At 45.0% G+C, this 15,270-nt stretch overlaps 1 protein-coding gene across 1 annotated transcript in view; it reads right to left on the reverse strand.

Moving 5' to 3' along the window:
- B4GALT5 (beta-1,4-galactosyltransferase 5) overlaps window positions 1-15,270 on the reverse strand; it is a 50,155-nt gene that overhangs the window by 12,294 nt on the left and 22,591 nt on the right. The window contains exons 2-5 of the mRNA XM_077458807.1: window positions 7,744-7,878; window positions 5,638-5,751; window positions 5,295-5,416; window positions 3,669-3,785 (exon numbers count right to left, since the gene is read on the reverse strand). Of these exons, the coding sequence (XP_077314933.1) occupies window positions 3,669-3,785; window positions 5,295-5,416; window positions 5,638-5,751; window positions 7,744-7,878 (488 nt within the window). The remainder of the gene's footprint in view (window positions 1-3,668; window positions 3,786-5,294; window positions 5,417-5,637; window positions 5,752-7,743; window positions 7,879-15,270) is intronic.

The following is a 15,270-nucleotide window of genomic DNA, read 5'->3' on the forward strand; positions in this document are numbered from 1 at the left end:
AGATCCAAGGTGGTGAGGTCTGGGATTTGAGGTTGAGGGATCAGAGATCCAAGGCTGGAGAATCAGAGATCCAAGGTTAGAGGACCAAAGATTTAAGGTTGGGATAATCACCTGTAGGGGATCACAGGTCCAAGGTATGGGATCAGGAATCTGAGGTTAGGCTAGATTAGATCTGATACTGTAATGTTTATGACCTTTGAAACTCAACTATATGGTCAGCAGATGAACACAATCTTGTGGAAACAACGGGGCAATATATATAATATGTATTAAAAAAAGTGCAGCACTATACCTTTAAGACCATGTGGTAATAAGCATTAAATCAACTTCTTTCTAATGTAAATAAATTAATTAATAGTAAATAAATATATTTAAATAAATAATAAATAAAATAACAGTAAACAACCAGAGTCCTTATGCCCCGTACACACGGTCGGATTTTCAGACGGAAAATATTCGATTGGGAGCTTTTTGTCTGAAATTCTGACCGGGTGTGGGCTCCATCAGACATTTTCCATCGGAATTTCCATCACACAAGATTTGAGTTCTGGATCTCAAATTTTCCAACAACAAAATCCGTTGTCGGAAATTCTGATCGTGTGTACACAATTCCGACGCACACAGTTCCACGCATGCTCGGAATCAAGCAGAAGAACTTCTCGGCTCGTCGTACGTGTTGTACGTCACCGTGTTCTTGGCGTTCGGCATTTCCGACAACATTTGTGCGTCCGTGTGTATGCAAGACAAGTTTGAGCCAACATCCTTCGTAAATAAATCCAGGATTTTGTTGTCGGAAAATCTCATTGTCTGTAAGCGGCAATAGAGGGGAAATCTTCCAATGGGGACACTAGTTGTGGTGACCTGGGGGGTCCCCAAAGGAGTCCCTTAATTTGTAGGGATTTCCTCTCAATTCCTGTTTGGCTATGGGACAGCAAGTGAAGGGAAATCTCCGCAATGGGACAGAGATGGTGAAAAAAAAAAAACCTGACAGAGGTTATAACCATCCACTGTTGTATCCAAAATGAAAAAGAAAAGGTTTTGCCCATAGTTCTACTTTAAGGGGTCACAATATCTGGTGAGTGTGGCACATGATGGGGCATGTGGAGTGGCACGTGGATAGTTCACTTATATGAGAGAAGCTGTTTTTTTTTCACCTTTTAGCCCATGTACACACGGTCGGATATTCCGACAGAAAATGTCCGATCGGACCATGTTGTTGGATAATCCGACCGTGTGTGGGCTCCATCGGACTGTTTGCGTCGGAATATCCGACCGACAACGTTTTAGAGCTTGCCTATAAAATTTTCCCACAACATGATCCGATCGGACTTTGTCTGATCGTTTGTAGAGAATTCCGATCGGACAAAGTGACACGCATGCTCAGATCAAATTCCTAGACCAAAGCTATTGGCTACTAGCCTGAACGTAGTCCCGTCGTGAATAAATTACGTCATCACGTTACGAACGATCTGATTTTCCGACAACTTGGTCCGACCGTGTGTATGCAACACCAGTTTCGGACAAAATCCGTCGGACAAAATCCGACGGATTTTGTTGTCGCAATGTCCGACCGTGTGTACAAGGGCTTACACATTTGCGCCGGAGCTTATGGGACACAAGAGCAATATTCTGCAATGGAAGCAACAATCTGCATTTTTTTCACAATTGCACGTTTTTGTATAGGCTCTAAGGACACCACATTTTTTTTATGTTATTTTATGTATTTAAATATATTAAAATAGCGCAAACAGTACATGTTTAAACCCATGATTATCACATGTTTGTTAGGCAAAGTTTATTTACATTAGTAAGAAGTAAGTTGGTTTTGATACTTATTAACACATAATGGGGGAGATTTACTAAAACTGGAGAGTGCAAAATCTGGTGCAGCTGTGCATGGTAACCAATCAGCCTCTAACTCCAGCTTGTACAAGGCTCCGTTCACACTTGATGCAACTTTGACACATCTTTGATGCAACTTTGGATGGCTGCAACTTGGATGCGACTTTGGCTTTCACCAGTGATATCGGACAACTGTCGCATGCATAACATTCAGGTCCAACTTTCATTCGACTTTTGAGGGTTTACATTGCAGTCTGTGGCACTTAAATTGCATGAAAGTCAGACCAAAAAAGTGCAGGAACCTTTTTTAAAACCACACATACAGTATTTGAACGGTTGTCATTGAATAAAATGGGGTGCAACTTGTCATGCAACTTAAGTGTCCAAAGTCGCACAAGCAATGCATGGATCTATGCACTGTTCATAGAGGAGGGTGGCTGGAGAGAGGGGGCGGCACCCGTGCACCCTTCAATGGACGCACCGCCACTGCTTTTAAGGCATCAGCATACCAAGACATTGTGGACAATTTCATGCTCCCAACTTTGTGGGAACAGTTTGGGGACGGTCCCTTCCTGTTCCAACATGACTGCCCACCAGTGCACAAAGCAAGGTCCGTGAAGACATTAGATTTGAGAATTAGGGATTCAACAAAGGGGATTAGTAATCTGCGGTTGAATGATCAGAAAGATCCAGGGGGGGGGGGAGGGGAAGGGGGGATCAAAGATCCAAGGTTGGGAGATCAAAAATGCAAGGTTGGAGGATCAAAGATCCGAAGTTGGGGGATCAAAGATCTGAAGTTGGGGTATCAAAGATCTGAAGATGGGGGATAAGAGATCTGAAGTAGGGGTTTCACAGGACAGAGGTGCAGACAGTAGATGTCACACCTTCTCCTCTCAATGCTGAAGGTGATATCATAACCTTGGTAAAACTCTCTTTGTCCACTAGGTGTCAGCAGTGTTCTTTATATCTTACAGAGAAGTGCCATAGACACCAACATTGGTCAGCCATATGTCAACCAATTGTACGCTTCTTCTTGTACTATGCTTCACTTAGACCCCTTTCACACTGGGGCGTTTTTCAGGCATTATTCATGCGCTTTAGCGTTAAAAAATACGCCTGAAAGAAGCCGCAACTGCAATTCCAATGTAAAAGCCCGAGTGCTTTCACACCAAGGCGCTGCGCTGGCAGGGCGTCAAAAAAAGTCCTGCAAGCAGCTCCTTTGCAGCGCTTTTGGAGCGGTGAATACAACGCTCCTAAAGCCCCCCTTCCCATTGAAATCAATGGGAAGCGCCTGTAAAACGCCAGAAAAACGCCTGAAAAACGCTATTGGCAGCAGCGTTTTGTGGGCGCTTTTAACCCTTTATTTGGCCACTAGCAGGGGTTAAAAGCGCCCCAAAAACGCTCGAAAAATGCTGGTAAAGCGCTGCTAGTTTAAACGGCGCTTTACGAGCGTTTTTCGGGCGCTGACATTGTGAAAGGGTTCTTAAAGCACTTGGGCTTTCACATTGGGACTGCAGATGAGGCTTCTTTCAAGCGCTTTACAGGCGCTTTTTTTAACGCTAAAACGCCTGAAAAACGCCCTGGTGTGAAAGGGGTCTTAAAATTGTAAGTCTTTTTTAGTCAATAAGGAGCGCCGGAAAAAAAAAATTTTAATCCGACCGACAGCAGTTTAGAAAAAAACTAATAGATAATCTCTAATCTGGACCAGGACCAGTATCTGATCTATTCAGTATGAAATAATCTTACCAATACTTTGGTTAATCAGTTAATCATTATTGAACACTAATTCAGCAGCACAAGAGATGGACGGAGTGATGTTCTCTTACCTGTTCGATGACGTATAAGGCGAATTGCAGCCGCTGTCTCTGCAGCATAGGAATGAGGTGTCTGAACAGAACCGGGAGATGCTCATGTCGATTCCGGAATGGGATAAGGATGGCAACCTGGAGACATGGGTGATACAAGATACACTATATTGTCAAAAGTATTGGGACACCTGCCTTTACATGCACATGAACTTTAATGGCATCCCAGTCTTAGTCCGTAGGGTTCAATATTGAGTTGGCCCGCCCTTTGCAGCTATAACAGCTTCAACTCTTCTGGGAAGTCTGTCCACAAGGTTTAGAATTGTGTCTATGGGAATGTTTGCCCATTCTTCCAGAAGCCCATTTGTGAGGTCAGGCACTGATGTTGAACGATAAGGCCTGGCTTGCAGTCTCCATTCGAATTCATCCCAAAGGTGTTCTATCGGGTTGAGGTCAGGCCAGTCAAGTTCCTCCACCCCAAACGCGCTCATCCATGTCTTTATGGACCTTGCTTTGTGCACTGGTGCGCAGTCATGTTGGAACAGGAAGGGGCCATCCCCAAACTGTTGCCACAAAGTTGGGAGCATGAAATTGTCCAAAATGTCTTGGTATGCTGAAGCCTTAAGGGTTCCCGTCACTGGAACTAAGGGGCCAAGCCCAATCCCTGAAAGCCAACCTCACACCATAATCCCCCCTCCACTAAATGATTTGGACCAGTGTGCAGTACTGATGTAGCCAGAGGATGCGAACCCCGGAAGGAAGACTGGGGTAAGATGTCAGCCATCTCAGTGGTGGCATTTCAGCACTGAAGGGCTTCGTTCTAAGAAAAGTCTATCATAATGTGCTAGTATGCAATGCATATTAGAACATTACTCAATTGCCTTGCAGGGAATTTTTTTTCATTTTTTTAAACCACCTGCGGTTTACTACCACTTTAAGTGTTGTCATAGTAGAACTTGCAGTTGATTGTGAAGTAATGTACCAGAAATGGCCGTCCAATAGATTACTTTGGGGCCAGTGTGATGTCCTCAGTGCTTTCTGTCTATTTCTATATTCCTATAACAGACACTGGGCCTTGCTATCTGCTGGTATTAGGAGCTATGGCCGCCCTAGAATCTCATACCGGGAGTAGGTAGTCATGTTATCAATGACTAGCATACAGCATGGCTCATAACCTCCCTCTTAGCCCTTGTACATACGGTCAGACATTCCAACAGACCATGTTGTCGGATAATGTGTGGGCTCCATCGGACTGTTTCCGTCGGAATATCTGACTGACAAAGTTTTAGAGCTGGGCTATAAAAATTTTCCGACAACATGATCTGATTGGACTTTGTCCGATCGTTTTTGTAGAGAATACCGATCGGACAAAGTGCCACGCATTCTCAGATCAAATTCCTAGACCAAAGCTATTGGCTACTAGCCTGAACGTAGTCCCGTCTTAACGAAATAACGTCATGTTCTGAACGATCGGATTTTCCGACAACTTTGTCCGACCTTGTGTATGCAACACCAGTTTTGGACAAAATCCGTCCGACAAAATCCGACGGATTTTGTAGTCGGAATGTCCGACCGTGTGTACAAGGGCTTATAGAAGTGGCTATCCTGATGGCAATCAGAAAGAATATCTTTATACTTGGTCCTTACCTTCCAACGTGGGACACAGTCTCTGGGCTTCCAGTGACCACCCAGTTTGATGGAGTCATCCTCAAAGAGTTGTTGGATGTCACTCAACTGTACTTCACTGACGTTGACCTCCATGGGGCCTTCTAATTTTTTTGGGGGAAAAAAGAACCATTACTGGTGAATCTGAGGCACTGAGGCACCCCCCCCCCCCCCCCCCCCCGTGCACACCTATAGTCCAGATTATTACATACAGTATATCATATTATCTGGATTTGCTTTTATAGGGGGCCTCAGAAGTAAATAACTTATACAGGCCCAGTGACGTTGAGAATGGTGTCCTACTGGTCACTGATCTCTGACTTACTCATAAATGGGAGGCGCTCCGGGCACTGAAGATGCGGCAGGTAGGTGAAGTCTTCGGGAAGGAAAGTCGTAGTCTGAATATAGGAGTCATTGTTGCTGAAATAGATGGGATATTCTGAAGAAAAACACAGGTGGAAAGGTATGATCAGGAACCTGAATGTGATATTTATATCAGAACTGCCACTTCCATTGTGAGTTACAGGAAATAAGAGTTAGCATTCATTATCCTTCCACTGAGAACACTAGGTACCCTGGGAAATGCAAAAGGTATTATAAACCTTCCTACCTGCAGCTTTTGTTTTTCACCTGCATAAGATGCATTGATCATGTAATTTCATGGTGACATTTGTTGCCCTGTATACACAGCCTATAGAAGATTAAACCTTTACCTACCAGAGACAGAAGTTTCAGTTTGTGTTCAAACATGAGACGTGCAGCATGGCACTGCACAGGCTAATGCATGACTCTGTCTGCAGTCTAAGAACTGACACTTCCTGTGAAGAAACGACATATCCTACAATCCCTGGGTCACTCTGTCTAGCACTAATGCAGGTAAAAGCTAAAGAGCAATTCGATCTGATAGAAACACAAACAGGCAGAGCAATGAAGATAAAAGATGTGTGGCAGAGCAGGCAGAGCAAAGAAGGGAAAAGGGACAAGCTAGGTTAATGAATACATGGACATAAGGGAATCGATCAGCCATGACACTCCAAAGACATGCAGGTAGGTTAATTGGCTTCTGTCCAAAATTGTCCATAGAATATGAATGGGGACCTTGGATTGTGGCTCCTTGAGGGTAGGGACCGATGTGAGTGTGCAATGTACTGTACAGGGATAGGGATAATTGTAGACACTCACTCAGGTTGAACTGGATGGACTGCTGTCTTTATTCAACCTTACTTACTATGAAACTATGAAACTATGACACTAAAAGCTGCAGCCACAACACCTGAGCCCATCATTACACGGTAAGGCAAACAAACAACACAGGGAATATAACTACACCAGGGGTCTCCAAACTTAGACATGTGCAATTTGTTTTGTTCCGAATTTGTTTTTTTAGAAATTTTTGACAAATTTGCTAATTCGGAAATATCCAAATTAGTGAAAACCCGCTTAGTTTTTCTGAATATTCGTAAATTTGAAAATTAGAAAATTCGTAAATCTGAAAACCCGCAAATGTGAAAATCTGAAATAATAACTAATAATAACTTAACTGTTACTAACTATTAAATTATAGGGATTGGAATTTCCTTTCAAATGTGGCTGTTAGTGAACGTAACAAATACAAATTTATCCGAAGTTATGAATTATCCGAAATAATGACTGCCGTATCTAAACGTAACTAATTAATATTAATAAATATCAACAATAATAATAAAAACTTTTTATTATTAGTAGTATTTATTATTAATTTGTTCCATTCCATTTGTTTAGATGGTTATCCGTTATTTTGGATAATTTGTAACTTCAGGTAAATTCGTATTCGTTACGTTCACTGACAGCCAAATTTGAAAGGAAATTCCAATACCTATAATTTAATAGTTAGTTATGTTTTCGAATTTCCTTTCTTATTTTCGGATTTTTGAATTTCCGCATTTTCAAATTTACGAATTTTCGAATTTACGAATTTACGCATTTTCAAATTTACGAATTTTCGAATTTACGAATTTATGAATTTTCTAATTTACGAACTGCGATCATAACGAATGACCTGAAAAAATGAAAAAAAAAAAAAAAATGATTAAAACAAAAACTAAAACGAACAATTTTTTTGGCAATCCACATGTCTAGTGAACTTAGGGTGAGATAGCCATGAAACCAAAGGATTCGCATGAAAAAGGAGCGGTCAGCATGGTATGCAATTCTCTTATGACAGGTGCACTTTAAGTCCCCTCACCATACTCGAACTGACCCCTCTATAGAATTGTAGGTCTATTGACCAGAGACACCAATCAGAATTGCAGGCATCGGTCCATACCAGAAGTACAGTGTCCCTTGGTCTCAGGTGGACACATGCATTCTGATTGGACAGGGATGTGTCGTATAAAGATGGGGGATTGACTCCCAACTTCCAGTGTGTCTGTGGTCACCCCTGTGTACCTACCTGTGTCATTACTGCTGTTATTCCTCCTTGCGTACGCACTGCGCACCATCTGCTCATACACCTGTGCTCCTATAGTGCGCATGTTCTCCCGTATGAGGATACCACGAGCTTGCATCATGAAAAGATAGGTGTTCACTGTCGAGACACAACAAGGAGACATCATGTACTAAGCTTCTCATTGTATTAGTATCTTGGGGAGGATGGAGGAGATTGGCCAATCAGATGGCTGCTTTCACTGCATACTCTGTGTTGATAAAATGCTGCATGAAATCTGATTGGCTGTTAGGCAAACACAGACATTTTCCTCTCCTCCACACAATGAGGGGGAAGTTATTACAACTAATCAGAATCTCTCATTCTTCATATGTACTATCATTGATCTGTCTGCTGGCAGTGATGACTACGAGGAGATCAGGCCGAGGAGGATCTGCTTGTGGTATCTACTGAGAGATGGGGATCCATCCAGGGAATGGAGGAAGAAAACGGACACTTTACTGGCAAATCCCCCACCCCACCCCCGCACAAAGGGCGTGAAGCTGGAGGAATATGATGAAGAAATACAAAGATAGCGTATGCACACCTACTGATTAAATGTATTATACACAGTGAGGGAGGAACATGTTACATGACATGAAGCAGAGGGCTGGGGATGTGGGGTGGACTTCATGAATAATGGATAAGAAATATGAGATAAGTGCAGACAGGTCCCCTGTGGCCCCTCCCTCCTGTATACACATGTGGCCCCTTTGTCCTCTCTTCTGTATACACCTGTGGCCCCCTGCAGTTTCTTCTGTATACACCTGTGTCCCATCCGTCCTCTGTTCTGTATACACGTGGCCCCTCTGTCCTTGCTTCTGTATACAACTGTGGCCCCTCTGTCCTTCCTCCTGCATACACACGTGGCCCCTCAAACCCCTCTTCTGTATACACCTATGGTCCAGCCGTCTTCCCTACTTTGTATACATATGATCCTGCTATACTCCCTCCTGTATACTCCTACAGCCCCTCCATCCTCCCTCTTGTATACAGATGGGTTCCCTGTGGTCCCTCTGTCCTTCCTCCTGTATACACCTGTGGTCCCTCTGTCCTTCCTCCTGTATACACCTGTGGTCCTTCTGTCCTTCCTCCTGTATACACCTGTGGTCCCTCTGTCCTCCCTCCTGTATACACCTGTGGTCCCTCTGTCCTTCCTTTTGTATACACCTGTGGTCCCTCTGTCCTTCCTTCTGTATACACCTGTGGTCCCTCTGTCCTCCCTCTTGTATACACCTGTGGTCCCTCTGTCCTTCCTTTTGTATACACCTGTGGTCCCTCTGTCCTTCCTTTTGTATACACCTGTGGTCCCTCTGTCCTTCCTTTTGTATACACCTGTGGTCCCTCTGTCCTTCCTTCTGTATACAAATGTGGTCCCTCTGTCCTTCCTTCTGTATACACCTGTGGTCCCTTTGTCCTTCCTTCTGTATACACATGTGGTTCCTCTGTCCTTCCTCCTGTGTACACCTGTGGTCCCTCTGTCCTTCCTCCTGTATACACCTGTGGTCCCTCTGTCCTTCCTCCTGTATACACCTGTGGTCCCTCTGTCCTTCCTCCTGTTTACACCTGTGCTCCCTCTGTCCTTTCTCCTGTATACACCTGTGCTCCCTCTGTCCTTTCCCCTGTATACACCTGTGGTCCCTCTGTCCTTCCTCCTGTATACACCTGTGGTCCCTCTGTCCTTCCTTCTGTACACACCTGTGGTCCCTCTGTACTTCCTTCTGTATACACCTGTGGTCCCTCTGTCCTTCCTCCTGTTTACACCTGGGGTCCCGCTGTCCTTCCTCCTGTATACACCTGGGGTCCCTCTGTGCTCTCACCTGTATACACATGTGGCCTCTCTGTGCTCTCACCTTTGTACACCTGTGGTCCCTCTGTGCTCTCACCTGTATACACCTGTTAAGTATAAAAGGGGGGTTGGGACTTTAAATGAGGTGCATAATATACAGTCAGTAATAGGTAAATATGCATCTTTGTGGACTATTCTTTGTGGGATACTCTGCACCCAAGACCATGGCTATATCATGCATCATGCAGCATGAGATATATTATTTGAACTTTCTGGGACTACCAGTTATGTCACCACTTGCTATCAAAAGGAGATCCACAATTCTCTTCAAGTCCTCTAATTTGGGCGATGTTGGGCAAGGGCAGCATTCCCACAGCTCCTAGTGCAGATGCCTCCTGACAACCCCTTTTCTACAGTAACACATGGTGAACCTTGAGCTGTTGTGTGAGTAAAGCAGGATCTGCATCTGCTCCTGAGGAAGTGGAGTGTTCTGCACGAAAAGCGTCGAGCCATACGGATGCATTTTCTTCAATATCCTTTTTTATGTTTCATTTTACATACAATCTTTTGTCAACCATGAATCTATGTTATAACTGTATATTGAGTTCTATCCACATAATCAGTCCTTTTAAAAAATGTCCATATATTTTTTCTATGTGTTATGATCCAGCCTTATTTATGCAATCATGGAATACAATGTCTGTATACCATTATTGTTGATGAGGCTCTTGAAAAATAAATTCAGCGCTAAACATTAATGTTTAATATTGTATTATGTAACAATCCCCAATATGTCCATATATGAATTATTGTTGTGTTTATGTATTTACCTATTACTGACTGTATATTACACACCTCATTAAAAGTCCCATTCCCCCTTTTTATTCTTAACTGAATAGGGGTGACGGCACTCGGTTTTAACACTTTGTGCCTCATTAAAAGTCCAAAACCTCTCCTCTCTAAATACTGTGTCCCTTCATCCTACCTTTCCGTATACACCTGTGGTCTCTCCATCCTGCCTCCTGTGTACACCTATGGCTTATCCATACTCCCTCCTGTATACACCTATGGTCCCTCTGTGCTCCCAACTGTATACATCTGTGGTCCCTTCTGTATAAAGCTGTGGCCCCTCAGTACACTGTCCTGTATACTCCTGTAGTCCCTCCATCCTGCCGCCTGTGTAGACCAACGGCCTCCCCTCCATACTCCCCCCTGTATACAGACAGCTTCCCAGTGGCTCCTCTGTACCCCCACCTGTATACACTTGTGGCCTCACCGTACTCCCTCCTGTATACACCTATAGCCCCTCTGCCCTCCTTCCTGTATACAGATGGGTTCCCTGTGGTCTCTCTGTATTCTCATCTGTATACATTAGTGGCCCCTCTGTACTCCACCCCCTCCCCACACCATATACACCTGTGTTTCCACCATCACCCCTCCTGTGTACACATATGGCTCATTCATAATCCCTTCTGTATGCACACTTGGCTCCTATGTCTTCCCTCATGTATACACCTGTGATCCCTCTGTACTCCCACCTGTATACACCTGTGGTCCCTTCATGCTTTCTTCTGTATATATCTGTGGCCCATTGGTACTCCTTCCTGTATACATACACCTGTGGTCCCTCCATTCTGCCTCCTGTTTACATCTATGGCCCCTCCATCCTCCCTCCAGTATACTCTTATGGCCCCTCCATACTCCCTCCGGTATACTCTTATGGCCCCTCCATACTCCCTCCTGTATACTCTTATGGCCCCTCCATACTCCCTCCTGTATACTCCTATGGCCCCTCCATTCTCCCTCCTGTATACTCCTATGACCCCTCCATTCTCCCTCCTATATACTCCTATGGCCCCTCCATTCTCCCTCCTGTATACTCCTATGGCCCCTCCATGCTCCCTCCTGTATATTCCTATGACCCCTCCATCCTCCCTTCTGTATACTCCTATGGCCCCTTCATACTCCCTCCTGTATACTCCTATGGCCCCTCCATCCTCCCTCCTGTATACTCCTATGGCCCCTCAATACTCCCTCCTGTATACTCCTATGGCCCCACCATCCTCCCTCCTGTATACTCCTATGGCCCCTCCATACTCCCTCCTGTATACTCCTATGGCCCCTCCATACTCCCTCCTGTATACTCATATGACTCCTCCATCCTCCCTCCTGTATACTCCTATGGGTCCTTCATACTCCCTCCTGTATACTCCTATGGTCCCTCCATACTCCCTCCTGTATACTCTTATGGCCCCTCCATCCTCCCTCCTGTATATTCCTATGGCCCCTCCATACTCCCTCCTGTATACTCCTATGACCCCTCCATCCTCCCTCCTGTATACTCCTATGGGTCCTTCATACTCCCTCCTGTATACTCCTATGGCCCCTCCATACTCCCTCCTGTATACTCTTATGGCCCCTCCATACTCCCTCCTGTATACTCCTATGGCCCCTCCATCCTCCCTCCTGTTAACTCCTATGGCCCCTCCATACTCCCTCCTGTATACTCTTATGGCCCCTCCATACTCTCTCCTGTATACTCCTATGGCACCTCCATTCTCCCTCCTATATACTCCTATGGCCCCTCCATACTCCCTCCTGTATACTCCTATGGCCCATCCATCCTCCCTCCTATATACTCCTATGGCCCCTTCATATTCCCTCCTGTATACTCCTATGGCCCCTTCATTTTCCCTCCTGTATACTCCTATGGTCCCTCCATACTCCCTCCTGTGTACAGATGGGTTCCCTGTGGCCCTTCCTCTGTACTCCCACATGTATACACTTGTGGCCCCACCATACTCCCTCCTGTATACACCTGTGGTCCCTCTGTTCTCCCTCCTGTGTACACCAGCTATGGCCCTTCCATACTCCTTCCTGTATACACCTATGGCCCCTCTATCTTCCCTCCAGTATACAGATGGGTTCCCTGTGGCCCTTCCTCTGTACTCTCACATGTATACACTTGTGGCCCTTCCATACTCCTTCCTGTATACACCTAAGGTAACTTCATCCTTACTCCTGTATACAGGGAGGTCTCTCTTTTCTCCACCACTCTGCTAGTATCAGGGCCCAGCCCTAACACTTCACATTATGGATTCATCTGAAGCCAAAACTAAAACCTACCAGTATTGTTTTCTGCTGTGTCCTACTGGGAAGTGGGAAGACTTCCCTTCACTTCCTGTTCCAAAGAAGCAATATGAAGTAAGAAGAAATCTCTCCAAAGTGAACTGAAACCCACTCTTGCCACCAGAAGGGGGCCCCCACTGCAGGAATAATTGTTTTTGTTTTATTTATTTTTTACAACGCAATACATATCCTACTTGCTACGCTGAGCCTGGTTGGTGGGTTACTGCAAACGTTACCGCCCTATAATAATGTAAACGGGCCCTAAGCCACTCAGTCACCATAGGCCCTTACACCTATACTAGCTTATTACACTTTAACCTCTGAACTTCACTTGAGCCCTTCCACTAACCTGCACGTATAATATGGTTGTATGTTGTCTGCAGGGCAGTGTTCGGGTGATCCCTCTTGTTATCATGGCTTTATAGTTGCCTTACCAGCTGCTTTCTGCTCACTCAGAGGCCGATAAGTAGGACACAGGGGACTCCTCAGCTCTGCAAAGAAAGCTGACTGCGAGAGCGGAAAAAAAAGGCGCCGTAACCTGGGGATCTATTGTAGTCCCAGAGCCACCCAGAGTGTTTTCTAGAACTCCCTTACCAGCTAATAGAAAGAGATATTTCTATCTGCATTGGGTCATCCTCTTAGGCGTAGCCTAGGCCCAGTGGATGTCCAATCTTCCCTAAGGCTCGTTTTAGAGGTGAGGCTAGGAGGTGGCAAAAACAGGCAGAGCCAAAGTCTTACTGCCCCCTCGAACATCCACCTAAACAAAGATATGCAGCCATCTAGGACTGTACACATGCCGTTATAGCCTGCGTTGTGGCTGTGCAAAAAATGACACCTCCTGTCGCATTCAACCGCTGAACTCAACCCATTAGAATTAAGGTGGCCTTGCACCTACAATGCACTTGATTGCATTATGGTCGTTTGCCATTTTGAGGGTTAAAACAGGTGGTGGGGTGGCAACCACACACACAGAGCCTGAGTGCTCACTGGGTGTCCCTTATATGTATATTGGCCCAAAATTTGCCCAAAGATGGACAGGTCAGATCCAGGATATTAGGTCCTAGGTCAATGGTCTACAAAATGTGGCCCTTTGCTTGCTTTTATCCGGCCCATGAGGCACTATTTCTTTCACTGAAACCAACAAAGGTGCATAGTTTCATACTAATGACACCACAGTTCTTCCCAATGACACCAATGATGGGGTACAATTCCTACCAATTACATCAAAAATGGGCTCCAGTGAAGCTAATGATGGGGCACAATTATTCCCAATGACATCAACAATGGGGCAAAATTCCTTGCAGTTACCCCAACGATTGGGCACAATTCCTACCCTTTGACAGCAAAAATGGGGCACAGTTCCTCCCAATGATTCCAACAATGGGACCCAATGACACCAACGATGGAGCACAATTCCTCCTAATGACACCAACAATGTGGCACAAATCCTCCCAATATCACAAATGATCGCGCACAATTCCTTGAACTGACACCAAAGAGGCATTGTTTATTCCAGCTGATGCTGGGACATTTTCTACTCTCGAAGGCCACAGTCCAGCCCCCTAAAATCTGAAGGACAGTAAAGTGGCTTTTTGTTTAGAAAGTTTGGAGACCCCTGTCCTAGGGTAACAACACTGCTATTCCATAGATACAGTACAGCGAGAGAGCGTTGTCACTCATGAATAGGAAGTGTGTTACTTGCAGGATCACCTGGTAAAAAATAAAGGGAAAAAGTCCTGAAAAAAAAGAAAGAAAACTAAGCAGTCACCAATGGTGGTTAACTGAAATACTTAACATTTTTGTTCTTGGCATCAAATATGATTTAACCCTAAACAGCCAGATGGCAAAGCTTGTGTCATGGGTAAGCATTACAGGAGATACCACCTCTACAAAATTCATACATGAAACCAATAAGATGGACAACTGGAGAAAATTGGGAAAGAGAAACTCCAGAAGAGGGGCAGCTGAAGCTGTGCGTTTTAAAAAAAGATCTTAGAAGAGACAGCTCAGGTTCTGGGTAGGGACTGTTGGAGCTGAGTGTGTGGATTAGACCTTAGAAGGAATGGCTCAGATCAGATCCTTGGGTGGGGGGTCTGTTGAAGCTGTGTGTGTGTGTATGTGGACTAGACCTTAGAAGCATGGCTCAGATCCCAAAATGTGGGGGGGGGGTACTATTGTAGCCGTGTGCGTGGAATAGACTTTATAAAGAATAGCCTAAGTCCTTGAATGGTGGGACTCTTGGACCTGCATGTGTGGAATAGACCTTACATAGGGATGGCTCAGGTCCTGGGTCTGTGTGTGTGGAATAGACCTTGGAAGGTATGGCTCAGGTCCCAGGATGGAGGCATTCTTTGAGCTGTGTGTGTGGAATAAGCATTAGAAACTACGGATTTGGGCCCTGGGGTGGCAGGACTCCTGCTTTGTTTGTGAAATAGACCTCAGAAGTCACAGCACAAATCCATTGGCGGGGGGACCTGTTGGAGGTTTGTGTTCAGTAGACCTTAGAAGGGAAAGCTCAAGTCCTGGACTGGGGGACCTTCTGAAGCTGTGTGTGGGATAGACCTTAGAAGGAATGG

The sequence above is a fragment of the Lithobates pipiens genome, unplaced genomic scaffold (genome assembly GCF_037356315.1).
Source record: "Lithobates pipiens isolate NorthernLeopardFrog02 unplaced genomic scaffold, aLitPip1_a1.2 Scaffold_28, whole genome shotgun sequence".
Taxonomy (NCBI): Eukaryota; Metazoa; Chordata; class Amphibia; order Anura; family Ranidae; genus Lithobates; species Lithobates pipiens.